This window comes from Amborella trichopoda, chromosome 3 (assembly GCF_054954075.1).
Source record: "Amborella trichopoda isolate Santa Cruz 75 chromosome 3, AtrichopodaSantaCruz75HAP2 v2.0, whole genome shotgun sequence".
Lineage (NCBI taxonomy): Eukaryota > Viridiplantae > Streptophyta > Magnoliopsida > Amborellales > Amborellaceae > Amborella > Amborella trichopoda.
The window spans coordinates 41884430-41897277 of record NC_142338.1 but is presented as its reverse complement, the minus strand read 5'-3'; the positions used below and the strand labels follow the sequence as shown (position 1 = coordinate 41897277).

The 12848-nt window shown below is 36.7% G+C and overlaps 1 protein-coding gene across 1 annotated transcript; it reads right to left on the bottom strand.

The window, feature by feature from the left end:
* Positions 1–6145: 6145 nt before the first annotated feature.
* LOC18422570 (uncharacterized) lies at positions 6146–8337 on the bottom strand. Its single transcript, XM_088860399.1, has 2 exons — positions 7792–8337; positions 6146–7558 (listed from the first exon to the last, which is right to left on the bottom strand). The coding sequence occupies exons 1-2, from the start codon at positions 8305–8307 to the stop codon at positions 6146–6148; spliced, it is 1929 nt and encodes a 642-aa protein (XP_088716525.1). The 5' UTR covers positions 8308–8337.
* Between the last annotated feature and the right edge of the window lie 4511 nt (positions 8338–12848).

Below are 12848 nucleotides of genomic sequence, written 5' to 3'. Positions count from 1 at the left end.
ACATACTCTTGATTACATATTCATGTAATTATTTGTGTGATCGCTTATTTCATTTCTACGCGAAATGCACATGATCCCACTAGTATATATAAAACATGGCTTATTTTTTGCACGCGTGGCATCTCATGGCATTATCCACATTGGATGCATTGAAATTTATTTTGTGTATACAATACCACATTTAAACGTGTTTGTTTTGTGTGAAAATATTTCTCTGAAAGAATTTCCTCATATGATTAAGTGTGAGAATATTTTGTCGCCAATTGATCTCAATACAATTGGTGATGCGAACCAAACTGCTTAGTCCACAACGGTTGGTTTTTAAGAGGTGTTACATCTAGATTTTGGAAGGAGTGCTATTGGTTTTGGAAGGGGTGTTATGTACCCTTTGGTTCTAAAGGGGCGCAACGTGTTAGATTTTGGAGCTGGTGCAAAAGGTTTTGGAAGGGCTGCTATGCACCGTGGGCAATTTGTTGCGTCAAAGTAGGGAGTGATTTCTTGGTTACTATTGTACCAATAGAAGGGGTTGTTCTCCATTTAGAGAAAAGACTTATGCTACTTCTTCTTTCTTTCTTTTTTTCTTTTTTTTTTTTTATTATTACTTTTTTTTTTTTTTTTTTTAAAGTTACTTATGCTACATTATTCATTAATTAAAGGGGCATGAAAGTCGATCCTTTAAAAATTCAGGCAATTACTAAGATGCTACGTCCCATGAATGTTAGAGAGATCAGAGGTCGAGTTGGAAGAGTTCAAGCTATAATGCCTTTTATCTTGCAATTGATAGTTAATTGTGCTTCCTAACCTCCTGCTCTAAAAAAGTTGTAACATTTGTATGATGAGAAGTGTCAGGAACCTTTTGACCAATTCAAGGCTTAAATCCGCTGGTCCTCAATCCCCCTATCTCATATAAACCAATGCTTTTGCACCTATCTATTAAGGAAAAGACAATGAGAGCAATGATGGGCTAGTATGATGGCCATGGGAGGGTTCCCTATTGCTCTTTTTAGGTGCATGTATGTGTGTGATGTACATATATGCATGTGATTCCAAATTTAAAGAAAGCAATGGATAAAACAAATATTTAAATTTCACGAAAAGGAAGGGAAGCTACATCACCAATTAAAAATGCAAGTGGGTATAGACCAAGAATTTACATGGATGGAGTTCAGGTGTTCGTAAAATCGAACCAGAATGGTTAATTAAACGTGGGTCTGGGAGCAGTTAGAATCGGAACCGGACTAATCCGGTAGTTAATCGGACTAACCGGTCGGGTAAATTTTTTTTTACAAAAAAAGGATCAAAAACCCCAAAAAAAAAAAAAAAAAAGATTTAGTGTATATTATCTTATAACTATATTTATCTTAAGAAAAAAAATTATATACGAGACAATTTATAATTTATATTTTAACATTAAATCAATTGAGGAAGTTACATAGTTCAACTAACAATGGCTAGTAGTAATAAGTGCGGCGAAAGGGAACAAGGTAATGTTGCAAGGTAATGTTGTGTCTGGCTGCCAACGTTCATTGAGCGTAAAATTTGAGTAAAGGCTGGTGGACATCAATTAAAACCCTATGTAAAAATTGAAAATAAATTGAAAAGAGATTGTCCTATCACTTTGAATATTTAAAAATACACCGATCAATAGTTAAAATGAAAATAGAAACTCATCATGAATATGGGGAGACAAGAGGAAAAGCACTCCAAAATCAATCTATCATACAATCAGTGGTTCAGCACAATTATTTAGTCGATTAACTTACCTACATACAAAGTTTCTATTAGAAACACATTAACAAGTATTTACCCAAAAGAAGAAAAAACATATTAAGAAGTAATTGAAGATAATTATTTCAAAATTTTAAATTTTGCATAGTTATTTTTTTAGCAAAATAAAGTCGTACACAATTACTCAAGCAACTAAAAAATCATATTAAAAAAAAATACTACATCAAAATTCACATGAAATTCATACATGTGATCGCAACTCTAAAAATCGAGCAAAACATTTCGACTAATTTAGGACAGCAATTTTCTAAGTAACTCAAACATCTCTAAAATCCTGAAAATTGGACTCAAAAAGGATAAAAATTGGGTCCAAAGTATCGCTTTTTGGCCAATTTTCTTCAACTCAATTAAGAAAAACTGAGACGATGCCCTACTATGTAGAAATCGAGCCTAAAATTTGGATCTTTTGATGAAACTAGGACTAGAAAAATATGAGGTACTCTAACATCTACAAAATCTCCAAAATTTGACTGAGAAAGGATAAAAACGGGCCCAAAATCTTAGGTTCGACGAATATTTTTAACTCAGTTCAGAAAAACTGAGACGGTTTTTCTGAGGCGATGCCCTAATCTAAAGAAATTGAGCCTGAAATTTCAATCTTTTGATGAAAATATGAATTGAATAATCTTAGTAACTCTAACATCTACAAAACCACCGAAATTTGACTAAAAAAGGACAGAAAAAGGGCCCAAAATCTCGAGTTTGGCAGATTTTAATCAACTCAGTTCAGAAAACTGAGATGATGCCCTAATCTATAGAATTCGAGACTGAAATTTCGATTCTTTCATGAAATTAGGACTTGAATAACTTGATTAACGCTAACGTCTACAATATCCCCAAAATTTTACCGATAGAAAACTGAAAATAAGCCCAAAATCTCAACTTTGGCGGATTTTTGAGAAACTGTTAAGAACATCAAAAAAAAGCTTCAAAATTTTGAATTCCGGCGTTGTTTTTGGTTGAAAATCCCTCTAGTTATAATGTGAAATCAAATATTTCAGTAAATAATTGACTGAAGAAAGCCTGAAAAATTCTAAAAAAAGGTGAAAAAATCGAATCAAAACAAACCAAACAAAACATACGGGTTCCTGATGAGAAAAATGGTCTACTGCTACAAATAACAAGATTTGTTACGTAACGGCCGTTATATTCTATGATAACGCGTTTTAAAGAAAACCGGTCTGGTTAGGCTAAAAACCGGCCGGTAGGATAAAAATCGGGCGGTTTACGGGCGGCTTGGTCCGGATTTTTTTTGGGGAGGTTTGTCTTATAAGTAGCACTCTAAAACTGATGATCGGGAACCGGGAGGGTCCCGATTCTGACTTAACGGGCCTATTTCGGTTTGAACCGCCGGACTTTTCAAACACTGGTTCAGATCCTCCTAGACCGGTTATGTGGTTCACTCTTTGAATTGTTGGATCGTCATTGGAGTGGATAACCCTTATTAGTATCATTGTGGGCTTTTTAGACTAGAAAACATCATCTACTCTACTTTTCAAGGATTTTTGGATACAATGAGGCTCAGACACCCGTCATATGGTTTTGCCAAATGTGGCCTATCAAGAGTTGTGATGTAAAAATACACCCAAACAATTTGACCCAAATGTTGTGCCTTCGAATGGCATGAAAAGCATTTAACAAATGTTTTAAAAAAAATGCCAATCAGATTGGAACCGGCCGATCTAGATCAGAATCATCTAAGACAAACCAATTCCCACAAAATACTGAGAACCGGTGGGTTCACCCCTTGACACGACCGGTTCTGGCCACACGACCGATTCTGGCTACTTCTCTGACATAAACAGATTTGTAATGATTAATTCAGTAGACCGGATTGCCGGTCTGGATCAGAAATCCCTGTGTATGATCTATGTAATTACTCCATTTTAAAAAAATATTTAACAAGCTTTGGCATGTACCTTTTGGTAGTCCCAATAAAAATAATAACAAATAAATAAAATTGAAATCGATAAATATCTTACTCAGATATGTCATTAAATCCCACGATGGACCTAATGTTTTATACCAAATCCTATAGACCAAGCCATCCAGTGACAAACAACCTTAAGAGCCCTCTTTGGTGAATCTTATTCATCTCTTTTCTATCCGTCTCTCTATTTCTTACTCGAGGGATTAATCTATTTTTATAAAGAACCATATTTTGTAACTCTCATATTCATGGTCTATAGGAGTTAAGATCCAAGTAAAACTCTTGCCTTAAATTCTTTAAGTGCAGCCAATTAGGATTAACAAGTTGTCACCAAACTATCCTATGCAATGAGCTAAACCTGTCATTAGTGCACTAATGACCCTCATAATAGGATGACATCCAAGCATTCATACAACTTGATAAAAAGATATTTAGAAATTAAATAATTTTGTACATCTATAAATATAAAAAACAATTCTTACAAATAATCCAAACACATCACTGGGTTTTCCCTCCAGTGACACTAGATTTTCCCTCCAGTACAACATCTTATAAAAGCTCCAAAATAGTTCCTAGTATATGGCATTGCCTTATGTCAACCACATGGGATTTCACATATTTACAATATGGCTTTTGTATCATTATTGAAAAATAAATTCTCGAGATAAAAGGGCCTGATAGGCCATATTTCCAACACCTTTATTCTAAAAAAACATCTTCTAAAGTCAAACTTATTTTCAATAGAGAAAACCTCACCATGCTTGTACGGCTGGTTTGGTTCATGCGTAACCATTGGCACATGCGCAATAGTTTTCCAATCATATTTTTTCCTATGCTTAGTTCAACATATGTGGACTTCCTATGTACTAAGTTTTGTATGTTTGGTAACTCATTGGTAAACTATATCTCTTTCTCTCACTAAAAACCTAGTTTCTCTCTCTAAAAATGCAATATCATTTTCTCTCTCTAAAAACCCAATCTCTCTATTTAAAAATCCAATCTTTCTCTCTCTCTAAAATTAAAATCTATTTTTCTATCTCTGAAAACCCTCCCTCTAGAAACTTAACCTATCTCTTTCTCTTTCTAAAAACCTATTTGCTCTTTAGAACCCAATCTCTCTTTCTCTCTCTAAAAACTCATTTTATCTCTTTATAAACTTAATCTCTCTCTTTCTAAAAAGTTATTTTCTCTTTAAAAATTTAATCTCTCTATGGAAACCCAATCACTCTTTCCCTCTAAAAACTCATTTTCTCTCTCTAAAAAACCAATCGCTATTTATCTCTCTAAAACCTATCTTTCACACTCTAAAAACCTATTTTGCCTCTAAAAACTCAATCTCTCTCTAGAAACTCTATCTCTCTTTCTCTCTCTAAAAACCCAATCTCTCTTTCTCTATCTAAAAACTTATTCTCACTCTAAAAACTCAATCTCTCGTTCACTCTCTAAAAACTCATTTTCTCTCTGTAGGAACCTAATCTCACTCTCTTTGAAAACCTATTTTATCTCTCTAGAAACTCAATCTCTCCTTCTCTATCTAAAAATCCAATCTCTCTTTTTCTCTCTAAAAATCCATCATCTCTCTAGAAACAGGATCTTTCTTTTTTTCTCTAAACACCCATTCTTTCTCACTAGAAATCCAATATATTTTTCTCTCTAAAAACCCACACTCTCTCTCTCTAGAAACCAGAATAGACATAGAGATGATAGATGGAAGAGAGGGAGATAACGGATGAAAGAGAGAATTTTTTTTTTTTTTGTGTGTGTGTGTGGTTTCAGCCTGTTGCTGTAAACATGAATGACATATTTTTTAGGGTCCGCACGAGTAATGAATCCCCCATAACTTATTCCCCACCTTATGGGGTGGGGATTTCTTTTCACAGCATTTGCTCCTTGTGGTGGTAAAACCTATTCGTATGGGACATGTTTTCATCGGCTTTATGCACGTGCAAGCTTTCGTACGAACCAAATGTTAATATGGTCTCTTTGTACAGCTAATATTTACGCTAGAATAATTTTATCCAAAACTGCTTAATTTTCTTAAACATTTTTTGGGAAGAATGGTACATAATCAACATGTTCTCAAAATTGGGAATATCTTCTAAAATTCATGTTAAATGAACCAAAAGAAAGAAAACTCAGAAATATTCAAAGATTCTCCATTTGATTACATACATGATACTGCGACTCTTTTTCTTTAACATATTTTTATAAATATTTCATAGTCCATTTAAAGTGTTGAGAAGACAGACGACTGTAGATAATTACTAGAAGTTTCATGTTTATAGATTCTTACATTCCTATGTTTTGATTCCTCGAATCCTTCCATGTCTTAAGGTTTTCACCATGAGTTGCATCACATAATTACCAAATTCCTTGCCAAGTTTGACTGGATGTTTCATTCTGGTCTCCAACCATTTGGTTAATATTCTAGAGAAGCGAGGTTATGTGAGGATAAGAGAGCATCCAATCCCTGCTTTCATGCACTCCATTATATTTCATACTCGGGCCATTTAATGGGCCCAAAGACTCAGCCCTTCCCTTACCTGATGAACCACATGACTTACCAAACCACACCAATTGCACCACTTCAAGCTCTCTCCTGGCTAACTTCTCCTTGGCTGCCCATCTTTGCATCTTCCCTGATGAAGTTTTTGGAAGGCTTCCTCCCTTAACCAGACCCACCAGACCCACTTCCAAACCATATTCTTTGAACAAAGAGCCTTGAATCCCTTTGCATATTCTAACAAGTGATAATGCACCTTTATCCTTCCCCTTCTGTAACTCTGCAATAATGGCAACCACTTGATCTTCCCCATTTTGCACTTGAAATGCTGCAATGCACCCACCTCTCAAGCATTCAGGGTGGCTCTTATAAGCCCTGGTCTCCAAGTAATGAGCCTGCACCGTGCGATCATGTGATCTTATCATGTCACGACATCGCCCAGTGACAAATAGAAACCTCTGGTGCCCCAATACTATGCCTCTATCGCCTGTCCTAATGAACCTTCGACCGACACCACCCTTAAGCCTGCAATTGAACACCTCGTGGCTGAGCCACGGTTGGCCTAGAAAACCATTGGCGTTGCTCTCTGAAGAAACCCATATCTCTCCCTCCCTCCCATCTTCCACTTGTTCGAATGTTTCCTCATCGACAACCACTATGTGCACATCCACGTCTATGTCATACGAACCAAGCCTTGCGCTGGGCAACAACTGTGCATGAACGGGGATGTCAGGAAAGGAAGGTACCCCTCCAGGAGCCCAAGCTGTCGACACAAATGTGCAATTCTCGGCCAACCCATACGATGGTGCGATAGCACTTGGGTGTAAGCCTGCATCTGCAAACACTTTCAAGAAATCCTGGACATCGCTATCATAGATGGGCTCATTGATGAGTACGAGGTTCCTCAGGCTCCTAAGGTCCAACTTGTGGAGACATGGCCCTCCTCTTCTAGCAACGAGCGGTAGCGCAAAGGAGGGCACCGGTGTGCATGTGGCTTGGTACTTGGAAATGAGCTCGAGCCAAAGAAGAGGCCTTTGGACAAATGCAGAGGGCGAAGTGAGCACACAAGTGGCACCACTGACTATAGTAAGTAGCAGGAACATGAGGCCACAGTCATGGTATTGGGGCAGCCATGACACAAAGATGGTTGACAGGTCAAGATCGTAGGCCTTTCTGGCAGCACGAACATTGTGTGCCGCTGCTCCGGCAGTGACCACAACTGGCTTTGGGGTGCCGGTTGCCCCAGAGGTGTACTGTATGAGATACACATCTTCTGGTTGGCAACCGGTGTATGTTGAAGATGGTGGACCCTTATCACCTCCCACAGCGAAGCAATGCTGAGGTTTAGCAAATAAAAGTTGAAGCATTAGTTTGATCCATATATCAAAGATTTCATCTTTTCACAGCTTGAAGTTTTGTGGTTGGAATGTGGGTATGTTCTTTTAGGGCTGTTAATTGTAAGTGAACATGGGAGAGAAGCCTAACAGAAAAACCTCTTTTGGCACTTAAAAAACCTTTAATTGTAAAACAAAATACCATTTATGATAGTAAAATCAAAGTTAATACCTACAGCATTGGTTTCAATGGGAATCCATTTCAATGGAACAAGTAAAGTAGCCAACATCCTCCTTTCCTGTGATGTAGAGGCTCCTGGAAACTCACAATACGCCCGTACAAGCGAAATATACTCGCGATCAGCAACCACTGCCTTCGGCTTCGTCTGTCTAAGGACCCTAATGAGATGCTGCTGCTGCTGAGGTGAACTAAAGCTCGGGTCGGGTGGAATTACAGGCACTCCCACAAGGCCAGCCCTCTGGCAACCGAAAATCACTTGCACTAACTGCAAGCCTGGTGCGCAGAGGATGAGAAGGGTGTCACCCTTTTGCAAGGGAAGGAGGAGATTAGAAGCAATACCTGTGACACATGAGTTCAACTGAGAGTAGGTGAGGGTGTGTCTCTCATTTGCTTCGGCGTCGGCCCATATGAACACTGGCTTCAAGGCGGTGGATGGAAGGCTAGCCCACACTGGAAGGTAGAGATCCACCACTGGTTGATCCGGGAAAAGAGGATCGTAGTTTTCCATCATGTGTTGTTGTTGCTGCTGCCAATGGTGGGGGAATTCTGGAGGTTAGTTATATATATATAGATATATGATTTGGTGTTTGGTTTGGTTATGGTGATTTAGGTGCATGTGGAGAAGCTTGAATGGGTTCTCTGATGATCTCTTACTTAGAATGGACAAAGGGTAAGGTCCTAGGTGCAATGGACAAAGGGTAATGTCCTAGGTGTAACATATTCTAGCAGAATATCCCACTTTTAATAGTATTTTGCATTGTCATTTCACATGAGAAATAATGTGACAGAGAGAGTATATGAGGATGATAGGGATATGAAAGAATATGGAAAGGGTAAGGTCCTAGGTGCAACATATTCTAGGAGAATATCCCACTTTTAAAAGTATTTTGCATTGTCATTTCACATGAGAAATAATATGTGACAGAGAGAGTATATGAGGATGATAGGGATATGAAATGATATGGTATTGTTGTATGTATGTGGGAGAGCATATGCGGATAATTGGGGGGCGAAAGGATATGGTTTTTTAGCATGCTTAAGATGCTTGTTTCTTCAGCTGATGTCGCCGTGCGACACTTCCTAGGATGAGCTTTGTTCTCAATCATTTCTTTTATTTTATTTTTTTGACAAGAGTGCTTAATATTGTTAAATAAACAGTGATTACAAATGTTTTCAATCCTAGCTCCTAGCGTCATTGCCACTAAGTCATCGTGTTTATGTAAGGATGGGATAAAATTTATGCAATTACCTTTGGACCACATTTTCTCATACTTGACTGTGAGAGTTTTTATTTTTATTTTTATTATTTTTTAATGATTTTTTTTTATTTTTTGGTTGGGTTTTTATTTTTTATTTTTATTATTTTTAATGGTTTCTTTAATTTTTTTTCTAGTTTTGGGTGGTTGAGTGGAATAACGGTCATTTGCTCATAGTAGGAATAGAACTCAAGATGTTATATTGTGGCACCCCACCATGTTGATCACCTAACCTGGAGCCCATTCCTATTTTCTTCTAGTTTTACTGCATTATGTTCTAACTTTTTGTGGTTTTCGGGGCAGTCTAGTGCGCTAGAGACAGGCCAATCTATTTCTAGGGCAGTCTGCTATTGGGAACATTAGATAACCCTATAATGGGTTTGAATGGAAAGGTGAAAATGCTAAAACATCGGACTGCTATTAAGTTAGAAAAATATAAAATAGGCTGTCCAATATTTCTACCATCAAACCACCAAACTTTGGTCACACCCGCATTGAGAAAGAGAGAGAGACAGAGAGAGGGTGAGAGTTTTTTGGAATCGATAATATGAGAAAGATTGTGATGCCTCCGATTCTATTAATGAATGGCTTGCCCAAAGATGCGAGTATGATTCTTATTCCCAACTGAGTTTATGTAATTTTTGGTTAATGAAATAGAAGAGTTTTATTTAGTGGTAGCAAGTGAGAACCTTATTGTTATTTATCTTTGTTTATTTCAATTTTATTTTGTATTATTTGAACATCTATAAGTGTTCTAGTGGGTAGAAAAGACAAAAATAAAAAACCGCATATACCGTGCTAATTCACTTTGTTCAACTTTTACCCTAATCCTTTTTACTCTTTGCCAAGAGCTTTTTAGTAAAACTGATGGAGGGAGTTGTACAAAGTTGACTCATTCAAGATTTATCAACTGCTGCTACTAGACCAGTCATAATACATCTGCACCATGCAGATGACACCCTTCTGGTTATTGAAGCAAAGCACGGGCAGGTATAAACCCTATAGTTTTTTTTGGAATGCTATGAACGTATGCAGATGACACCCTTCTGGTTATTGAAGCAAGGCAAGGACAGGTATAAAACCTATAGCTTTTTTTTAAAATGCTATAAACTGGTGGCGGGAGCAAAGGTTAACATGCACAAGACAAAGATGATGGGCATTAACTACTTAGAAAAGGAAGGTAAATAATTTTAAAAATCCCAAGAGGGTCCTCTCCAATTAAATAAACAACAATGAGGTGAAAAATTGGTCTTTCGACCATTTCTAAAAACGAGTATGAAGGTTCTAATGTAAATGGGTAAAGTTTTGATGAGTCCAGGTGCTCACATGCGGTTAGAAATGGATTTTGGATCTAAAATTTTAATGGCCGAAAATATTTACTATCATGAGCCATTTTTTATTGTTATTTTAATGATAATGATGGTATTTCATTGAGATAATGAAACGTACAAACCATTTTTATTGCTATTTTAATGTTAATGAATGGATTTCATTGAAAAAAGAAAGAACAAAAAAAAAGATGAGAAAGATGGATGAAAAGGTGACGAGAAGGGGGAGAGTATAGAACATAGACAGAGAGAAGAAATCTAGGCGAAAAGATTTCTCTTCCCCTCAGAGCACAGAAGATTTCATCCAAGTCCATGGTTATCAACGGACATCCTACACTAGCCACATTGGCCGAGTCTCCTTCAATGGTACGATGATCGTCTAACTTCAGCATGATCGTCTAACTTCAACATGCCAAACTTCAAGCCCCAAAGTTCAAAGTTCCGCTTAGCTTCATTTGATGTGCAAGGATGAAGGCTTCCTTGATTTGTCTCCCAAAGTGTCTTAAGAGGCCTCTTAACTTGCTGGTTGGCTTCCTTCTCTCACATTCCTATCAAAGTTAAGCTTGACCCATCTCAAAGGAGGAGGGATCCAACAGGGAGGGAGGTTTTGTAAGCCTTTTCTTCTTATAATACGGCACGAAGTTCAAATTTGTTTCAAAAAGCTCCCTTTGAATGTCTCTGAAGCAAGCGTTTGTGCCCAGGTTACGGCAGAGCGCATAATAACATAGCAAAGATCACTCTCATCCTTTGACATACCTTCACAATACCGCATTCTTTTCCTTCCAAACATTCCATAACACTGACGCCACTAAATCTGAAATAGGCGGAGTCCAAATCTGAAAAATCAAGTGTTTCGCTCTCGCCCAAAATCAATTAACCCAGTCCCAAATGCCTTTAATTACAGGACAATGAAAAAAAGAGGTGAGAGTTGATTTCTTCGTTACCCCTGCAAAGTAAGCAAATATTTGTGATAATCATGCCCATTTTCCTCAATTGGTGGAAATAAAAGCCACCATAAATTTTACTGATTTCTATACTTCCATATCCTATTAAAGTGGGTCCTACCTGGGAAAAATTGTACTTGGGCAAATCTAAGGCACTGGCTCCAATTTGTATTATGAAAAACTTGAGGGTGCACTCAGTGTTAGAAAATTGGATGAGTAAGCTTCGCCAAGTTATTTGGGCTAGGGAAGTGGCTAAGCCTGAGTTGTCCCGAGTAGGGGTCCAACTCGAGTACCTTCAAAAAAATTCAAAAGAAATTATAAAATTAGAATAAAATAAAATAAATCTATTTGTAATATATGTATTTATATATGGGATTGTGTACAAAGAGACCATTTATTTTTGGTAGAAGAAAGTCACAATTACTTTTAATCATACGATGTAAAATCTGATGGCTTGGATATGTTACAAAGTTCGAAAAAATTTCTTTTTAACTCTGGGCTTGGTCAATGAAATAAATGCATCCAACCAATTTCACATCCAATGGTCAAGATTAATTGTGATCATATTGTACCAAAAGTAAATGGCCTCGTTATATACTTTTCCTTTATGCATTTTATTATTTTAACAAAGATTGGAAAGTATTTTGGCCATGAATATTTATTTTTATACTTTTCCATCTTTTTAGATTATTTTAAAAATACCCCTGTCACAAACTAATTTTTCAAATTCTATTCATTTACTACTTTTTAACACGCATTTAGACGTATTTTGTTTAGGGGTGTGGTTTGTATAAGGCCGATGCCCTAACTAATCAAAGTGAGATGCCCCTTCAAATAGTACCGAAATATGCTATTTTAGTATAAGAAATTTTTATAATCGGCGAAAAATTTACTTTTATCTCTAATTACAAAATTTAAATATTCAAAAATAGTGTAGATTGAGGAGATCTATGAACAGTTGAAAATCTAAAAAATTGACAGTCTAGATAATACATTACAAGATGCACTATTTTCAAGACTTGAAATCTATTTTTTCTCATGTCCATACATCTTGAGGTCTAGATGATCGAAAGGATGGTTTTTCAGCATTGAATCGATCTCTTCTAGTGAATTTTTTAGTTGTGCCTTAATTTGATTATTTAGAGCCTCACCCTCATATAAACTTTTTTCATAGGTTAATCTTACTTTAAACATATATTTTTAATTTTTACGATTTTTTGTATTTTTTTATTTTTCTCAACACTTTTTTGCTGGGTCGGGTACTCAGCTCGGGCATGCGCCAAGTACTCTGCCCTGGTCATTCATTGGAACACTGGGTGCACTTAGCCTGTCATATGGCTAAGAAACACAATTTTTAAAAACGTTTGAGAGAGAAATTTTGGTGAGAGATAACCTCTTTTTTATAGCTTTGTTGTAGGATTGTGTTCTTGCATGGATTTTTGTTGAAGGCCGTTCAAAACTTGATATGCATTGAGATGTAAATTATGACAATTAGAGCTATTTATAAATGAAATATCCATGAAA

Bases quoted from the DNA above. Each gene is read 5' to 3' on its own strand.
- LOC18422570 (XM_088860399.1), bottom strand. From the start codon at position 8,307: ATGATGGAAAACTACGATCCTCTTTTCCCGGATCAACCAGTGGTGGAT. The intron at 7,559-7,791 runs GTAGGTATTAAC...GCTAAACCTCAG, and splicing joins TTCCCATTGAAACCAATGCT to CATTGCTTCGCTGTGGGAGG.